Genomic DNA, 20,679 nt, shown 5'->3' on the forward strand with positions numbered 1-20,679 from the left:
GGGTCATCCGGTCAAGGTCACCAAAAAGGTCAAAATCTTTTTTTCATGATATCTTCCTTCATATTCAAAGTATTTACTTCAAATTAATTACAAAATGTTCATCTTTCAATTCTGCTTCTATTGATATGATACATGATGGGTTTTCTTAGCGGTTGGAGGTCAAATGTCAGGGGGTCAAGGTCATTGCTAAAATTTGCATATTTTCCATTATAACTTGGAAATGGTTAGAGATAGACAGATATTTAGCAGTATCAACATATAAGAAGTCAAATATGGGCTTTCATTTGGCACCATGACCTTTGACCTTCTTTGTTTGTTTGTGTGTGTCTGTTAACAATCTAGCGTCTAGACGTTTCCACCGATTGACTTCAAATTTTCAGGGTAGGTGGGCAATGGTCCATAGATTACCTGATTAAATTTTGTGGGGTAATCGGGTCAAGGTGAAGGTCAAGGTCACTGGAAAGGTCAACCTTTCGGTCAAATTAACATTTTCCATTATAACTCAAAAACGGTTGCCGACAGACAAATGTTTACTATTATGAGCATATAGGAACTCCCATATGGCCTTTCATTTGGCACCATGATCTTTGACCTTGAAAGGTCAAACTCAAGGTCATGGATTTTCATAGGACTATAACCTGACAGCTGATGATTGAGAAATATTACCACTACCAACATATAGGTATAAAACAAGTGCTGCCAGGCAAGTTTTGTTTTGCCTGGCAACACTTGTTACTTTTGAGTTTCAATGTGATTGTCCGTTCTGTTTCTATTTGTTTTTTGCTTGGGTTTTGTTGTTGCTATATCACATTCAGGGCTCGAAATTCATAGTGGTCCGGTCACCAGAGGCGACTTAATTTGTCATTTGGCGGGTAAGTCCTGTCACTAGCCAGCCCGGCTGGCTAGTTGAAAATAAAAAATATATATGAAGCAAAGATTCAGACACACCGTCAACTAAAGCCGCCACATATTAAGCGTGTGCCGTGTCTGTGTTAATCGACATGTTTATCGGCAGGACGGAAAATACCGAAGAATTCCGATTCATATCATGTACGAGTCAGGCTGTCGGTTTTTTCACTACTGCGCATGCATATAACGCATTTCGTTGAATATCGCGGTAATCACGTGTAGTATTGGACCAAGTGGGTGGAGCACAGAAGCACGGCAGGCCAGAACTGAGTTCTCAATGAACTATTTATTGCTAGCTTTTCAGCCTTTTATCACTTCCCAGCCGCGCGCGCGCACACGTGTTCTGGTTGGGGAGAGCTCCCTTTCTCTGCTCTCCTCTCCTTTTAAAGGGCGCGGTCACTGGGGAAGACACACAAACACAGGTTAATCCCCATCAGGTGCAATGATTCCACTACTTACCTTCCCTGACTCCGCCCTCCATTCACAGACCGCCGCTTGGCCACACCCCCACTGCCACATCACGTTATCAAATTCAATAGATGTGACCACATTATCGCCCATTTAAACACGTGTTTTTGTTGTTGTTTACATCTACATCTGCCAAAGCTACATTGCGATGTGGAATTTTATGGAAGGTGTACAGAAACCGCCAGAGACGGGGACAAAGCGACCTCGGTCTGAAGAGGAGAAAAAGGCCGCCAATAAAGCGTACAAGAAGGAGAAACAACAAAGGACTTATAAGCAAACGTGGGAGCAGGGTAGGCCTTGGCTGCGATACGATTTTTATGGAATAATTAATTTTTTTCAAGTTGATTCCTAGTCAGTATGACGCTCCTAACGCTTTCTCTCTCATAAATGGTTAAATACAGAAAGCATGTTGGACATATTTTGGGTGCTATAGTCATGATAGTAAGTATATTTGTTTTCAATACTCATACATCAAGTTGCCAAGTTTTCCAATATATTAATATTTGTTGATATTATATTATGGTGCTCTGTATTGTTCTCATTTATGTATTCAACAACAGTATCAAAATACTCGGGTCTTGAAATAAATGCACATTAGTCATGAACAGTGGTAACTACTCTCTTTTGTGTTATTTTTGACAGAAGTAAAATTCATACATGAACAAGTTTTGGCTAGTTGATTTTCTGTTTGGCTAGTTACTTTGGAAGGTAACTAGTCCGGCTGGCTGGTGAAAAAATATATGAATTTCTAGGCCTGACATTAATGGTGGAAAATCTGGTATCATTTCGCTTTCTTTGTTTTGTCCATCACAAAACCTGCAATTATAACAAGGATATGTAGACCTTTTATATCCAATTTATGAACACAAGGGACATGCATGTGGACTAAGGAGTCGCATGCATTCAGTGCAGTGAATAATAAAAGTATCTTTGTACCAATTCCCAAATTAGGACATGTAAAGGATGGGTATCACAATAGTTTATCTTCAGTTTGGAGGACTCAGTGAAAGATGAAAAGAAGTGTTGCACAGCACACAAATCTAAACAAATCTCATATTTTTTATCCTGTTCTAGCCTCAGCTTTTTATAGAGACTAAAACCAGTCAGCAATTTCTTTATCACCTTAATTACTGTGCAACATTTAATCTAATTAAATTTATTTATTTTTCTTCCTTCTTCTCCCCCCCCCATCTGTTTGGTAACACTTCATTTCTTATGAAATCACTCCCTTCATCCAGGCCACTTTCATGCTCTGAACCACTTCTATGGCAGGAAGTCAGGAAGACAGCACTGCTATAAGCCTGACCTATTTATATCCTGCACAAGCCTGCAGAACTGTCTTTCCCCCTCTTTGGTAGCTCCACATTAGCTCTCAGTGACTTGGCACTGGATTACAGTGCACTAAACCAATCGGTTATCAATTCAATTCATAACTGTTGATATACAAGATGGAGTCAAATGAAAACCATATTTTTACTCTTCATTCTTTTTTTGTAAATAGGAGATATAAAAGCGTATCATTTTTCAGTCATCTCCATTTCAGTGCAAGTGCTCCAGAGCTTAACGAGTCTCCAGATTCCTGAAATTGATTCAGTTCCAGTTTATGTCACACTTAAGGTTTTCATTTGACTCACCTTTGTACATGAATTGTACATCACTGCTGAGTGAACTGAACACAAATCTGAACTCATATCAAAATTATTAAAAAAAACACCAGTCAATTCTTGTAATTAGTTCGTTGGGAGTGTAAACAACTGGGGTATGGGGGGGGGGTATGTTCAGGCAGGAAAAGAACTGAAACAGATTATTCTAAGTACAGGACTGCATGCTGTGGGACTCAGCCAGTCCAATAACTATCAGGTACTGCCCCCTAGTGAGCTAAGAGCATAACAGTTGAGTATTCTACTTCAAAGAGAAAATAAATTAACTTCATTCAATTAAAAAAAAAGTTTCCAGAATGGCTATACAACCTCCGCAAGAAGATTTATACACATCAAAAGTTCTTTCAAAGTATTTACATTTATTCAAGGAGGAACTGTAAGGAGGTGAATACAGTACAATAGTGTCGACCTGGTGCGTCACATTTTAGGCACTTAGCATAGAAAAATACATTTGTTTTTCACATCGCAGTAAACCTAAACGACCTGTTTGACATTAGCATTAAACATCAAACAGATTTTTTTTTTGCCTCATGATTAAAAAAGTATTTGGTTGTGATTATGTTGGCATGTGAGAGGGTGATGCTTTCTACTTGTGGATGGCATAATGTAGTGGTAATCTAAGGAAGGATCACAAGAGCAGAATAAAGGGTGCAGCGCTGTGAGTGAAAAGCATTAAACAGAGAGTAAATTTTCAAACTATGCATTTAAAAACCAATGGCATAGCAATCAAGATGCAAAGCAGTGAAACTTTGTACTGCTTTGTAACAATGATTGTCATATTTCAAAATTGAGGAGTAGGAATATCTAAAAGTCGTTGCAAACTGTAGGAGCTCAAAAGGCTAACATTTTAAATAAAAATGATACGGTTAAAAGGTATAACTTCACAAATTCCTGCCTTTTTACTTTACATGGTATTGTAAATGCTGCCAACTCTGAGGTAAAGCAGAACTTGTTCAGAAAGTGTCCATTTTAACATTTTAGGTTTGCATAAGTCATCAGTAACAAATATAGACCAGCAGATTCTATTTAACATTGGTAGTAATTCATGTAAATTAAACCGTTCAAACATTTAACCTGGCTGAACAGTACTGTGGATGCCAATAAAAAGCCTGAAATTTGAGTCATTAAAAATAATAATAATAATAATAATAATATCTGTGTTGAAGTAATTGCCATTTAACCACTCAACCCTCTTAAACACACAAGAAACTCAACACAAACAACAAGAATAACTGCCTGGTAAAAACTTTGAGGCAGATTGAGGCACACAAGTATATGAGAACGAGACCCATCACAACATTAATTTAGTGTCTGGTTGGCCATTTGGTGGATTGGTGGTTTGCATCTGAACATGCAAAGTATAAAACATGAAAGTATTACTGTGCTTTGCGTTTGTTTTTTTATCTTCATTCAAAAAGAGAACAGCAAAAGAGAAAGAAACACTAAAATGGATACTATATTCCCTGGGGGGGTTGTACAGAAGATTTAAAACATAGTTTAAACTAGGGTGAAATGTATTATTGCTACGAAAGTGACACTGGGTCAGTTTTAACATGATTAAAAAAAAATAGGATAGCACCAGTAAAACAAACATGACAACGTAGATACACACATACAGTGTATGAAAATAACAGTTTTAAAAATACAGCTTCCACAGGAACCTAAAAGTTTGCACAGATATTTCTACAGCTACATCAACTGACCAGTGTTCATAATGAACATTTATATGATTCGGATTTAAAAGGGAAATGTTTAAGTAAGAAGGAATTTTTAAAAAAAAATTACTAAAGTAATAAGCTCTATGACCTCTACCAACGGTTAATGCGTGTGGCCAACTTAAAACACACCCATAAATGAAAAATATTTTCAGACGCTTTCTGAGCCAACATAAAAGATCTCTTTATAAACTGGTTTCTGAAATTACCTGAGAAATCTGTTAACTGACTGCATTGAAATAGGTCTATTACAGACAGCACCTTCCTTTCATACCAGTGATCTTTTTTGCTTGCATGTATAAACATACAGTGTGTCCAGTTTTCACAGTTCAATTATGTACATACACAAAAGGTCTAGAGTTCAATATACATGGGTTAAAAATATTTACATACAAATTGGTATCAGGTACCAAACTTTCTTCTGTTACACTATCCATTAAAAATCTTCTGAACGGATATCTATGGGAAAAAAAATAGACAGCTTAAGTATATCTAACAGTACTTTTTTTTAAAGAATATTTCTACATCAGAGGACGGCTTTTGACCCAAACCAAGAGCTGTGTGGTTACATTAGAACAGCTTATTCCAGTCTCTTGTAGCCTCCATGAGATGCCGCTGTCCATGGCCAATCCACTCTTCTTGATTGTTAAACACTCGGCCACAAAACCAACAACTAAACATTGGTATTTGCTCTGAACCTGTGCTGGAGGGCAACCTCACTACCTCATATTTGTTTCTTCTTGTCTTTTTTAACTTCAGTCTTAAGATAAATCGCTCTCTAACATTGTTCCCTGATGGCTGGACTTGTGACCCTGCACCGAAACCAGGAGTGTTTGACAGTGTACCATCTGGACCAGTGACACTCCACTCAGACAGGGCTCTGACTGTGTTCTCTGACAATGCCACCTTGATTACTTCACCTTTGTATCTGTTAACAGACTTCATAATGTTCGTCACCTCAGGAATATCAGCGTCGGGGTGGTTTAGCACCACTACTGGCTGGTTTTGACGAGGACATTTGATCTGCTGAAATGGGCTGAAGGGAGAAAGTCTAAGTGTTCTCTCAACATCTTTTGCCACTGGCTCACACAACGAGGACGCCTCTTTCTGAGCAAGAGCCTTGGTTGACATTCTTCTAGTTTTAGGAGAGGTCTCAAAAGATTCCGCAAACAAGATCCTTCTCCTTCTCTTGCGTTGGCTCCGTGGACGGGCATGCATGGGCAAAAATGAGGATTTCTGCACTATTAAGCCATCCTCAACTTGGTTCTCAGGGTGAATATCTGACTGGGGTAAAATATTTCTAAGTTTTGCTGAGATGAGTTTATGAGCGGTGCTATGAGCACTATTGGAGGTTTTCAGTCCTGCTGACCAATCTGAAGACATAAGTAAGTAAGGTGACTGCAGAGAACTTGCGGCCACATAAAGTGGCTTTTTGGCTGAAGTGTATGGAGTAGTGGAGAGGAACCTGGTACCATTCGGACTTCTAACTATTTTGAGGAAAACCCTGCTTTTGCCTCCTTCGTTTGCTTGGCTGCCCTGGTTTGCCCCCTTCTCATTTGAGCTATTTACCAGTATCCTTGACTTGGCTGGCGAGATATACCTCACCAAGTATGCCTGTCGTCCAGTTTGCAAAGGAACTGCTTTATCAGCTGATTTCACAGGCATAGCCAATACTGGGCGAGTGGTCAGGACTGTCTTTGAGGTTGAACTAGTTGACTCAGTACTTGGTGAAACAGGAAGTGGTCGTTGAACTAAATAACACATCGGTTGCGCGTTTATTGTCTGTTCTGAGGGCGACTTAACAGTACCTGATAAGAGAAGAGGCCCTTTCAGGGCAGAAGCACTGACAAAATAGCGGCCTCCATTGCTGCTCACTGTTTGCAGGAGTGATGCATGACCTTTACCCTCTCCACTTAAACTCTGGGCTGACATGCCAATTCTACCACCATTAAGTGTGAGAGACAACCCTGATCCTTTGCTTGGTATTTCGATTCCTGGCTTAACATATGACACATTAACTTTGGAAGCGCAGGACTTTGTAATAAGCTTGAAGCCTTGGCCACTGGTGAGCTGGACAGGCACAGCATATGGAGTCTCCGTAGTCTGAAGGAACATCTGTTTCTTTCCCTCAGGCATCTGCAGGATCCGAAGTGTTGTTTTTGTAGGCTTGTTAGAATCCTGCAGCATAGCTGACGATACTATCTTTTCTTTCTCAAGCTGCTGGCTGATGATGGCATCTGAATGCTCTTCGAGTACCTTGCCCAAACCAGTAGCATTACTCAAAGATGCAGGACCACCTTCTAACACAGAAGACATAAAATCCTCTTCCTTTTTCTCCGACTCTGATAAACATGCTCCCTTGTCAGTCTCCGTCATCGCTGTAATGGGTAAATCATCAACAGTAGCTACGCACTCATCAACCTCTATGTCGCTATCGGACACTCGTTCTAATGATTTATTCTCACTGGCTGAAGTTATCTCATTAACACCTGCACTGCTTTCTTCCCCACTTCCGACATATTCTTCAGACTGTTCATCCACAAGGGGTGGAGAAGCAGGTAGTGTTAAACTCCAATCCGAAGCCAGCTTGAGTTCATCAAAATCATCTTCACACTCGTCTTCCTCCAAGTCCTCTTGAGAATGTTCATCAGCATCCAGAAAATCAGGCGAACTGCCAAAAGTCTCTTTAGAGTAATTGTGAAAACTAAAAACTTCCTGATTTGGGGAATTTTGCAAAACAGTGTCAACTTCTGCAAGACCATCTTTGGCATCAGAGGAATCATTAGCAGTTGTTTTTTTCTGTGGGCTTGTATCTGAATCTGAGAGCAGATTATCTGTGAGCAGCTCCTTGCTGGGACAGGAATCAGTGACTGAACTAGGCTGAGAGGTCTGACCATTCAATGCATCTGGAAAGGGGGTCAGAGTTGCTGCATTCTCAGATAACGAAGTCTCACCTTCATCATCAACAGAGGTCTCGTTCTCTTTAGCTAAATGAACTGAAGTGGGGGACGGAATTTTAGGTGAACTCTGCTCGGTAAGTCTCTTACATTCATCATGATCTTTAGTGGATTCCACATGTTTACTTGCTGCTAAATTACTATGAGACTTAACTGAGACGGGAGGGGGAGTGGCCTCATCTGCCACTGATGGTTGTGTGGCATCACTTGCCGATACTGGAATTTCAGGAAGAGTGTGCTCACCTGCAGCTGATTCTGATAACGATAGATCAGTACATGAATCTACATCTGTGGTGGGTTTGGCAAGTGTTTCTAATGGAGCTGCTTTTACTTTGGTTTGGTCTATGTGTGCTGTCTCAACTGAGTTAGAGGCTGAATGTGTAGATTTGGACTCCTCAGCTGTGGATTGGGGTGGACAGTGATCATCATGTAATGACTTCATTTCTGAATCCGAACCACTGCACTGGTTTTCCGAAAAATCTGCCTCTTTGTTTATTGTGGACAAGTCAGCACAATGTGAGGCTGAAGCCTTGGCAACAGATGCATCAGATATCTCAAGAACTTCATCATCAGCCTGGTTTGAAGTTGGGTCCACATTTGCTTCATGTGCATCTAATGAAGATGACTGATCCCCACTGTGATTTTCTACATCACGCGCGTCTGTTTTTACTGAGGAAGATACATCTTTCTTTGTTCCAGAATCTAAACTGAGAAGAGATCCTGATCTTTCAGACAGTGAGGAGTAGGGGGAGCGACCAGTCTTTTCATCATCTTCAACAATATTTGTGGGTGATGTCTCATTTTTGGTAGTAGGTTCCTGTTTTGTTGGGATGACTTTTAAAACTAAATGCTTTTTACCATCTACCATCTTAAAGCCCATTACTTTTGTGGTGCAGTTCGGGGGAATTGAGATTTTATTTTTGACCATGAGAACAGTCAACCCATTGTTGTTGCCTGGATCTAGAATCCCAGAACCAGCACCAAGTTCATTTTCTTGCATCTTTGGCTGTGGTGTAGTTGATGCGACTGGATAAGAACACTGTGGCTCACTCTTTAGCGGACCTTTACTCCACTTGTTGCCCTCTTTTTTCACACCCACAGCTCTTTCAAGAAATTGTTGCGTTTCCTCCAATGTTTTTTCAGGATTAAACAATCTGCCACTGTGGTCAAGCAGACCTACTCCAGGGTACGAATTCAGCTTTGACATCCACTGTGGTTCCCTGGACCCCCCAGCGGGAGGACTCTTTTTAAGCAGCAGTTTCAGTCCTGGAGAATTAACTCTAGAATTGTCCTCGATTGATCTCCATCTGTTTGTTCTATCCATTTCATCTCCATGAGCCACAGCCATATGCTTACTTAGATACTCCCTCCGTGCAGCACCATAACCACAAAACTGACACGTGAAAGGGAATGTCCCAGAGTGGACTTTTCCAGAATGGACCTTCCCTTGTGTGGGACTGATGGATGGACACTTTACACATTTGTGGCTGCCCTCGTTGTGATGATGTATGTGCTGAACAAAAGTGCCTGCATCTCTCGTCGAAAAGTCACACTTCTTACAGCGAAACAGTCCGTTACAGCTATGGCACATAATGAAATGCCTGGTCAGCAAAAGTAGCGAGTACTGGACTCCATCATTGCAGATCTCACAAGTGACCAAAGTGTCTCGATGTCCAATGCGATGTCGCTGGAGAGATGAGAACTCGTTGGTAACAAAGGTACAAAGATCACAAGGATATGTTGGAAGTGTTCCTTTGTGAACCCCTTGAAAATGTTTCAGCAAGTCATTGGGGCTGTAAGTGGTATCACCTTTGCATTCAGAGCAGCAAAAGCTGAGTATCTTTCCAGAGAAAATAGCACCCTGTTGGAGCTTACATGGCGATTTCTCTGAGGCCTTGCTCTCTGTGTGAGAGTTATCAGTACCTGACTCCCCAGACTGTGTTTCATCTTGGACACAAAGGTCATTATATGCAGTGTCTTCTGTCTGATTTGCAAGTTCTTTTGATGGTGGCAATGAATCGACTGAAGCATCTTTCTCAACATCCCCGTTCTGGTCATGGCTTTTTGGTGGGTCATCTGGAGTAGCCTCCATGTCTTACAATGGATCCTGCAAAAGACAGCAAAATGATAAGATGACTACGTCTCATCTTATCAGTTTAAGAAACTGCTGCAAGATCTGAATTTAACCCTTGTAATATATCCCAGTAAGAAACTAACCATTACACTTTCCCATTTAATGTTAACGGGATCATAAGCCAAAGTACATCACTGTGTTTGGGACGAGTTCATTTTTCTAAAAACCCACTCCACTCAGCACTAATGTCTGATTTGTCAGTACAGCATGTGGCTGCATTCAACTTATATTTACAAGTGCTGCGAATATCCAGAAAGGAGGCGTGTTCATACATACTCACACTCATTCTGAAACAGTCTATAATGTCTACTGTGGCAATACATTACGCATCATTATCAATAGACCAGAAATTTATATCAACATTTTAGGCAAGTGTGATTTCTACAGAGGATGGGTAGGTGTGTCCATTATTAAAAATAAATCATTTCATCAGTGAATAAATGTGATATTGGCCATGACATGAAAAATCTCTCCCTCAGAGGTTGTAGCCAGTGATGTCCAAGAGCAGAACACGGCCACTTTAGTTTGGGAGAAACTCAGTGTGATGGGTATCTTTTTTGTGGCAAAGATATGTTACCTTTGTATTCAACAGAGTAAAAATGGTATTTTTGCCAAGATCAAAATCATTTGAATTTAAAAAAAAGAAAGAAAGTCAATTAATTGCTCCTAATATTAATGCTGGTCTTCATCTGGAAAGGCAGCTACATATCTGTGAAGATACTCAGTCATCCAGGTACATAGTAATCTGTGGTTGGTAGAAGAGAGCAACTGGACTTGCTTGAAAAGTCTTGAAGACGTTTCGCCTCTCGTCTTGATACTCCCTATTAGGCAGACAGAACTGAGGATGCCTTTCGGACGAGAGGCGAAACGTCTTCAAGACTTTTCAAGCAAGTCCAGTTGCTCTCTTCTACCAACCAAAGGCAGCTACAATTAACAAAAAAAACCCCACACCAACAGCTTATTATAAATGTTGCATACTTTATTGCATGTGTCAAAAATAAACACTACATCACTCTCTGCTCACAGCGTTGTTGGTTTTTTTAATGAAAATTGTCCTTGTATTTTTATGTGACATACTTTTATTTACTGACAAAAGTAATCTTTTTTATATGGCAAGAATCATTTTGCTATGACAACGGAATTGTTTACTAGTATGTGTCAGTATTACGCATGTGTTATTGAGATAAGTGAGTTTAGTCAGTCTGTTGATTCATATATTTTGTTGCCAGCAAAAATCACATGGTTATAGAAAATTTCTGATGAGATTTTTAGAATTAGAAACTGTATCACATTTACATTACAGCACAGTGAAGTTCTTTCATTTCCATCTGAAGCAGTGAACACACACACACACACACACACACACACACAGAAAGAGAGAGAGAGAGCAGTTGCACCTGGGGATTTTTTTTTCGAATTAGAAGTCTTTATTTGTTAGCTCTGTGTTACTAAGGCAAACGGCGTACTAGTGATCCGATTATGTCACAGGAAGATATCCGGTTTCAGTGCAAATGGCTGCGTCTAGGTAAGCTTATTTTTAGCCATATCATAACTTTTAAATGGATAAATTGTTGTTATAAAGTTGTATTTTTAATTTAAATGTGCAGGGGGCACATCAGGGCACTTGCTGTGATTGGCAAATGGCTTTTATTTTTGAGTTTTGTTTTTCTAGAAATGTCTAACCAAACAGGGCTGCTGAAATCTTGTAAAATTTGATTTGAAATATTTCGTACAAAAAAAAGCAACATCAAATTGGCAAGCTGTAGAGCTAGACAATCAGTTTGTCTATGCTTCTAAGCAAACTTGTAATCAATAAATTACAGTGGGAACAGTATATATCACTACCAAATAAATAAATAAACAAACAACATGACCATTTGAAAATCCCAGCCAGCCAGATAGAAAAGAAGGAAACGTCAACAATGAGAAACTTGAGAAATGAAGCAGGGATATATAAACCAGTGCAACTCATTGGTCATCGTTCCACTGATGATTCGGTACAAGTGTTGGCTCGTCTCAATTTTTCTTCTTTTCATTAATTTGCATGTTTTCAATAAAATCTATAAAACTAAATTTGGAACCCAGTCCTCACTTTGCCATTCCAATGCATTATTAAAGGGTATTACTTTGTTTGTTTGACTTAATGAACACATGCTAATGTGGCTAACTAATGTCCTTTTTGAAGAGTCTTATGGATCATCGTGCTTACATGTTCAAAATACTCAGATAAAAGAATCTGATTTCAGCAACAAGTCATTAAGCCTGCATACATGTACTGTACTTCAGTAATATGATAAAGAGGAAAAACTCTGGTTCTATACGAGTTGGTCAAGAATCAAAGTCCTGGAAGTAGTGTCACTACAACAAGATTATCTCATCTCATCTCATTATCTCTAGCTGCTTTATCCTGTTCTACAGGGTCGCAGGCAAGCTGGAGCCTATCCCAGCTGACTACGGGCGAAAGGCGGGGTACACCCTGGACAAGTCGCCAGGTCATCACAGGGCTGACACATAGACACAGACAACCATTCACACTCACATTCACACCTACGGTCAATTTAGAGTCACCAGTTAACCTAACCTGCATGTCTTTGGACTGTGGGGGAAACCGGAGCACCCGGAGGAAACCCACGCGAACACGGGGAGAACATGCAAACTCCGCACAGAAAGGCCCTCGCTGGCCACGGGGCTCAAACCTGGACCTTCTTGCTGTGAGGCGACAGTGCTAACCACTACACCACCGTGCCGCCCACAACAAGATTATATTAACTAAAAATACATGTTCCGCTACAGCTAGTGGTAGCACTGATACTTTTGAACTATTTTTTTGACTGCCACAATGTTGAGAGATATTATATGATTTCATTTTCTTAATGTAAACAATCAATCGTTTTAATTTGTAATTTTAATAATATAATTTTGTGGCAGTGGGGGCGTGGTCAAGCGCCGGTCTGTGACAGGAGGGCGGAGCCAGGGAAGGTGAGTGGCAGAATCACTACACCTGACGGTAATTAACCTGTGTTTTGTGTGTCTTCCCAGTAACCGCGCCCTATTTAAGGAGGCAGAGGGAGAGCAGAGGAGAGCTCATCCCGGGACAAGAACACCATGTGTGTGTGTGTTTCTCTAATAGAATAAAACTAGGCTGTTATACTGAAAAGTCTGGCAATAAAAAGCCTATTAGTACCTGAAGCGTTGTCCTGCCGTCCTCTGTGCTCCACCCACACTTCAGAGAGCTCTACAGTGGTGCCGAAACCCGGGACAAGGTGGAGCACCAACCTCGCAGCCCCATGGAATCCTCCCCGTTCGCGGACCTGGTCCACGCCCTTGCCACGGCTCAGCAAAGCCAGCACCAGGCACTCGTCACGCTCCGAAAGGAGCAAGAGCGGCGCTTCGAAGCCCTGGTGCTGGCCCAGCAGGAAGATCGCGAGGCGTTCCGGCATCTCCTCGCGTCGGCGGGGTCCACCAGCGCCCCGGCCGCAGGCCCGTCTCCCCTCACCGTGACCAAGATGGGCCCGCAGGATGACCCCGAGGCGTTTCTCACATTGTTCGAGCAGGTCGCCGAAGCCTCGGGGTGGCTGATGGAGCAACGCGCGGCGCGCCTCCTCCCCCTCCTGACAGGAGAGGCGCAGCTGGCCGCGCTACAGCTCCCCGCCGACCGCCGGCTGGCCTACACGGACCTTCGCCGGGCCGTCCTCCAGCGCGTGGGGCGCACGCCAGAACAACAGCGCCAGCGCTTCCGCACGCTGCGGTTGGAGGAAGTCGGCCGGCCGTCCGCGTTCGGCCAGCAGCTCCGGGACGCCTGCTGGCGGTGGCTGAGGGCCGACGATTGCGACGCCGAGGGAATCATCGATCAGGTGGTGCTGGAGCAGTTCATCGCCCGCTTACCAGCCGGAACCGCGGAGTGGGTCCAGTGCCACCGCCCAGCGTCACTGGATCAGGCAGTAGGACTGGCGGAGGATCATTTGGCAGCTGTTCTGGTGGCAGGACAACCGACGACGTCTTCTCTCCTCTTCTCTCTCTCTTTCTCCCCTCCCTTCTGTGTCCCGTCCTCGCCCCATTCCCCCACCACGGAGGCGGGGGCCGGCTCCACCCCAGCCGGCCCGCCGCACCCGTGGTGCCCTCCCATTTCTCCCTTCTGTGTCTGTCTCTCCCCCACCTCAGGTGAGTGAGCCCCAGAGCACCGGTGCAGAGGGAAAGCCCGGGCCGGTTTGCTGGCGTTGCGGGGAGCCGGGCCACCTGCAACAACAGTGTGCAACAATGGAGGTGGGCGCGGTGGTACGGATCCCCGACGCGCCAGAAGCTGCCCTCGATCGGGCCGGAGCGTATCGCATACCGGTGAGTGTACAAGGGGCTACATATCAGGCGTTGGTGGATTCTGGTTGCAATCAGACCTCGATCCGCCAAAGCCTGGTGCAAGACGAGGCATTGGGGGGAGCACAGGGGGTGAAGGTGTTGTGTGTGCACGGAGATGTTCACAGCTACCCTTTGGTGTCGGTCCACATATTTTTCAGAGGGGAAAAATCTATAGTGAAGGCAGCGGTTAATCCTCGCCTTACCCACTCTTTAATTTTGGGGACTGATTGGCCGGGATTTAGGGGTTTAATGACGCGCCTAGTAAAGAGTGGGTCCTGCCATTTGACAGGGGGAGGTCCCGGTGTCGCTTTGGCTGGAGCTGCTGTCGCAGAGCCGTCTACGTCATCTCCGCGACAGAGTGAGGAGCCGCTGGCTCCTCCTCTTTCTGTTGGGGAATCCCTCGTGGATTTCCCATTAGAACAATCGCGAGACGAGACTCTGCGACATGCGTTTGACCAAGTGAGAGTAATCGATGGTCAAACGCTCCAGCCGAACGCCACCCCGTCCTTCCCCTATTTTTCTATTATGAAGGATAGATTATACCGAGTGACGCAGGACACTCAGACGAAAGAGCGAGTCACACAGCTGTTAATTCCAAAGAGCTGCCAGGAATTGGTATTTCAGGCGGCTCACTTTAATCCCATGGCTGGACACTTAGGGCAGGATAAGACACTAGCCCGGATAATGGCCCGATTCTATTGGCTGGGGATTCGTGGCGACGTCCGTAAGTGGTGTACAGCGTGCCGCGAATGCCAGTTAGTAAATCCAGCGGCCATTCCAAAAGCGCCTTTGCGCCCCCTACCATTAATCGAGACCCCGTTCGAAAGAATTGGGATGGATCTCGTCGGGCCATTAGATCGGTCAACACGAGGGTACTGCTTTATATTGGTTCTGGTGGACTATGCAACGCGATACCCGGAAGCGGTGCCTCTTCGCAATATCTCAGCACGCAGTATTGCGGAGGCCCTCTTCCACGTCATCTCCCGGGTTGGAATCCCGAAAGAGATTCTGACTGACCAAGGCACCTCATTTATGTCACGAACACTGAGCGAACTGTATGGGCTATTAGGTATTAAGCCGATCCGCACCAGCGTTTATCACCCACAAACGGACGGTTTAGTTGAACAGTTCAATCGCACCCTCAAGAATATAATTTAAAAATTCGTAAGTGAGGACGCACATAACTGGGATAAATGGCTCGAACCCTTGTTATCTGCAGTGCGAGAGGTCCCCCAAGCCTCCACGGGGTTCTCCCCGTTTGAATTGTTATACGGGCGTAAGCCGCGCGGCATTTTAGATGTGCTGCGGGAAAATTAGGAGGAGGGACCTTCACAGAGTAAAAACGAAATTCAGTACATTATGGACCTGTGCGCAAAACTCCACACGCTCACCCACCTAACTCAGGAGAATTTGCGGCAGGCCCAGGAACGGCAAGCCCGCCTGTACAACAAGGGCACGCGCCTTAGAGAGTTCACTCCGGGAGATAAGGTACTCGTACTGTTGCCCACGTCGAGCTCCAAATTAATCGCCAAGTGGCAAGGACCCTTTGAGGTCACACGGCGAGTCGGGGATGTCGACTATGAGGTAAGGCGAACGGACAGGGAGGGGGCGCTACAGATCTACCACCTCAATCTGCTTAAACTCTGGAACGAGGAGGTCCCCGTGGCGTTGGTGTCGGTAGTTCCGGAGAAGGCGGAGCTGGGGCCGGAGGTTCAAAAAGGGACATTGGCATCACGTACCTCTCCGGTCCCCTGTGGAGACCACCTCTCCCCGACCCAACTCACGGAGGTCGCTCAGTTGCAGGCCGAGTTTTCGGATGTGTTCTCGCCCCTGCCTGGTCGCACTAACCTCATAGAACACCACATAGAGATGCCCCCGGGGGTGGTAGTGCGTAGCCGCCCTTACAGGCTACCCGAACACAAAAAAAAGGTGGTTCGGGAAGAACTTCAGACCATGCTCGAAATGGGCATCGTCGAGGAGTCCCACAGTGACTGGAGCAGCCCGGTGGTCTTGGTACCCAAGGCCGACGGGTCGGTCCGGTTCTGTGTGGACTATAGAAAAGTCAACGCGGTGTCTAAATTCGACGCGTACCCAATGCCTCGTATTGACGAGCTGCTCGATCGACTAGGCACGGCTCGCTTTTACTCGACACTGGATTTGACGAAGGGATATTGGCAGATCCCCTTGACTCCATTATCCCGAGAGAAAACGGCCTTTTCCACACCGTTCGGCTTACACCAATTCGTCACACTTCCGTTTGGGCTGTTTGGGGCGCCCGCTACGTTTCAGCGGCTGATGGACAGGGTCCTCTGGCCCCACACCACCTATGCGGCCGCATATCTGGATGACATTATCATTTATAGTAACGACTGGCAGCGGCACCTGCAACACCTGAGGGCCGTCCTTAGGTCGCTGAGGCGGGCGGGTCTCACTGCCAACCCGAAGAAGTGTGCGATTGGGCGGGTGGAAGTACGGTATCTGGGCTTCCACTTGGGCAATGGGCAGGTGCGTCCCCAAATTAATAAGACAGCAGCGATTGCGGCCTGCCCGAGGCCCAAGACCAAAAAGGGGGTGAGACAGTTCCTGGGGCTGGCTGGCTACTATCGTTGGTTTATACCTAATTATTCGGACGTCACCAGCCCGCTGACTGACCTCACTAAAAAGGGGGCGCCAGATCCGGTCCAGTGGACGGAGCAGTGTCAGCGGGCTTTCTCTGAGGTAAAGGCTGCACTGTGTGGGGGGCCACTTTTACACTCCCCTGACTTCTCTCTTCCTTTTGTGTTGCAGACCGACGCGTCGGACAGAGGGCTGGGGGCAGTGTTGTCCCAGGAGGTGGAGGGGGAGGACTGCCCCATCCTGTACATTAGTAGGAAGCTGTCGGTGCGTGAGGGGCGCTACAGCACTATTGAGAAGGAATGCCTGGCGATCAAGTGGGCGGTCCTCGCCCTCCGTTACTACCTGCTGGGGCGCCCTTTCACCCTCTGTTCGGACCACGCGCCCCTCCAGTGGCTCCACCGCATGAAAGATGCCAATGCGCGGATCACCCGTTGGTATCTGGCACTCCAACCCTTCAATTTCAAGGTGGTCCACAGGCCGGGGGCGCAGATGGTCGTGGCGGACTTCCTCTCCCATCGGGGGGGGGGGGGAGTCGGCTGCGGGCCGGACGGGCACCCGGCCTGAGTCGGGCGGTGGGGGTATGTGGCAGCGGGGGCGTGGTCAAGCGCCGGTCTGTGACAGGAGGACGGAGCCAGGGAAGGTGAGTGGCAGAATCACTACACCTGACGGTAATTAACCTGTGTTTTGTGTGTCTTCCCAGTAACCGTGCCCTATTTAAGGAGGCAGAGGGAGAGCAGAGGAGAGCTCATCCCGGGACAAGAACACCGTGTGTGTGTGTGTGTGTTTCTCTAATAGAATAAAACTAGGCTGTTATACTGAAAAGTCTGGCAATAAAAAGCCTATTAGTACCTGAAGCGTTGTCCTGCCGTCCTCTGTGCTCCACCCACACTTCAGAGAGCTCTACAAATTTATTTCGGGCAGCACGGTGGTGTAGTGGTTAGCACGATCATCTCACAGCAAGCAGGTTCTGGGTTCGAACCTGCTGGTCATCAGGGGGCATTTCTGTCTGGAGTTTGCATGTTCTCCTCATGCCTGCATGGGTTTCCTCTGGGTGCCCTAGTTTCCTCCCACAGTCCAAAGATATGCAGATTAGGTCATCTGACTACTCTAATTTGCCCATAGGTGTGAATGTGAGTGTGAATGGCATCTGTCTCTCTGTGTTAGCCCCACAATACTGGCAACCTGTCCAGGGTGTACCCCGCCTCTTGCCCAGTGTCAGCTGGGATTGGTGCCAATTCACCCACGACCCACAATGGAAAGCGGTATAGAAAATGAATGAATAAATGTAATGTGTTTCCTGTCAGTTAGTTCGAAGCACAGTAAACTCCTGGTTACTGACTGCTGGAAATCCTTTCAGACACAAAATTTAAATACTAATATCCAAGTGTCCTGGTGATACAACTGAGACATTACCAATAAATGTAATATTAAAAGATATTATTACATACAATAAATATATTTGTCTCATCCTTTCTTCAATAGCAAATCTCGACTGGATACTCAAGATTTATAGCAAAGTTCCATACGTAAGAGAATATAGCAATGCATCGACCTGATTTTTTATAGCTTTTGTGACCGAATGATGCGTGTACGTCTATCACTTACAGGGTACCCGATCATAAATGCAAGGCAACGTATCTCAAACACTTGACAACCAGACAACAAAATTTGTAACTTTATTTACATAAGATAGATGGTTTTTATCCAGCACTTATTTTTAATTTGCTTTTTAAAAAATGACATGGGGCTATTTACTAACACATTTTACACTCGTCGGGAGCTCCACTTTTAGGCAGTACTGCTGTAATCATGAAGACTACAATGCTCCAACTGAATACCCCTTCAACACACGCAGTTCTGTTAATTTACAATACAGAACTGTAGAAGAGTAATGTTTTATAATCCCATTATCCAGGGTCACTCAAAAGAGGATGGGCTCCCCTTTGAATCTGGTTCCTCTCAAGTTTTTCAATTAAATTCAATTCAACGATTGTCATTATACTTTACAATGTAACAAATACAGTTCTCACTATTGTCTTCAATGCAACCAAACATTAGAAATAAAACAGTAGCATGCAAGAGAAAGAACAGTGCAGACATAACATTAATGTAAAACAACAGTCCAAGAGCACACACGCTGCAGTAGTGGATTATCAGGATGTTAGTACACCCATTTCATTTCTAAGACTATCCTCAGACTGCAAGCAAAAGGGGCCCAATTTTTTTTCCTTGTACATGAGTCAGATCTATTTTTTCCCATAACAGTGTGAACAGCACAAATCACAGCGAATCTGATGTTTTCAATCCTGATTTGGGCCACTTTCAGATGTGGTCCTAAATCAGATATAGGTCCGATTTTTTGCAATGCGACCTCAGTCTGATCAGTCATATTGGAATTCATGCGACTTTTACGTCACACAAGATCGACATTTGTCTCAGTTCTGTACTGGCGGGAGTCACGTGGCTAACAGATGTAGTTAAAAACAGCCCTTGATAACCTGAAATTTTTGCATGAAACCTATTTCAGTGAAGCCATTCAAATCATGATCTCACCATTCCTGGCTCTGACTCCGCATCCACACACACGTCTGTACAGAATTAGCAGCCATTTCGCCACAAAAAGCCATAATTAAAAGCTTGGCATTCTTTCTCATCGTCCTCATCCGCTTACGAGTTCGCTGGCTCCTACTGTACATCAACTTATAAATGAAACCATAAACACTGAATTCAGTGGCCTCCATGTTTACTTCAGTGTGCTACGTGTGACATGCTTGTTATTGTTTATTTGCTCAGGTCAGGTCAGTTTAGGACTGTGACCAGTTCACACTGAAATTGGATATTGTCTACAACAGACCTGGGCATTTTACGGCCCGCGGGCCGCATCCGGCCCTTTGGTTCATTCTGACCGGCCCGCGAAAGGTTAATTAGAAATTACAAAATAAACGTATTTTCTAATTTTACCTCATGCATGGACTGAATGTGCATTGCTTTTATTTTGAAGTTGTGTTCAACAAAAACGCAATGCACGCGACATGAACATGACATGAAATCCCACGAAGCCTAATCCCGCGATAACTACTTCCGTAATTTGTCCAGACCAACCACAAACTTGTACGTCATCCTTCAAACGGTCCAGCCAATCACATAGTGTGACGTCACCAGCAGGCGCCGCAGCCCGAGCCGATCTCCGGCGAAAAGCACCAAATGAGGTGATTAGACTACAAATGTGGGCATCATTATTATAATATGATGTATCTTGCTTGATATTTGGAGTAGAAAGACAATATTGTGATGTCTTTATTGTGTTTTGGGGTGAATGTGACTGAAAAAAAAAAGGTACAAACGTTGACATTTTGTTAACCATTGTTTTGGGAAATTTGATTGAATAAATGACATTTTTTGTAAGGCAACCTCGTTTTTTCCACACTCTTACCAGTCTTAGCAGCTTGTAAAAACAATGTTATTTATTGCTTTATATAAAGAAATACAATTAATATTATGCAGAATTTAGTTCAGCCTTTTGGTCCGGCCCTCCACAAAATTTTCTGTTTCTCATGTGGCCCCATGGATAAAATAATTGCCCACCCCTGGTCTACAACAATAATAATCTCATCTCATTATCTCTAGCCGCTTTATCCTGTTCTACAGGGTTGCAGGCAAGCTGGAGCCTATCCCAGCTGACTACGGGCGAAAGGCGGGGTACACCCTGGACAAGTCGCCAGGTCATCACAGGGCTGACACATAGACACAGACAACCATTCACACTCACATTCACACCTACGGTCAATTTAGAGTCACCAGTTAACCTAACCTGCATGTCTTTGGACTGTGGGGGAAACCGGAGCACCCGGAGGAAACCCACGCAG

General features: G+C 44.5%; 1 protein-coding gene across 1 annotated transcript in view; it reads right to left on the reverse strand.

Annotated features, from left to right (window-relative positions):
- Nucleotides 1-3,377: 3,377 nt before the first annotated feature.
- si:ch211-214e3.5 (zinc finger protein 518A) overlaps nucleotides 3,378-20,679 on the reverse strand; it is a 28,072-nt gene continuing 10,770 nt past the window's right edge. The window contains exon 2 of the mRNA XM_060939916.1: nucleotides 3,378-9,817. Coding sequence (XP_060795899.1) covers nucleotides 5,324-9,802 — 4,479 coding nt within the window. The 5' untranslated portion in view covers nucleotides 9,803-9,817 and the 3' untranslated portion in view covers nucleotides 3,378-5,323. The remainder of the gene's footprint in view (nucleotides 9,818-20,679) is intronic.

The sequence above is a fragment of the Neoarius graeffei genome, chromosome 14 (genome assembly GCF_027579695.1).
Source record: "Neoarius graeffei isolate fNeoGra1 chromosome 14, fNeoGra1.pri, whole genome shotgun sequence".
NCBI lineage: Eukaryota > Metazoa > Chordata > Actinopteri > Siluriformes > Ariidae > Neoarius > Neoarius graeffei.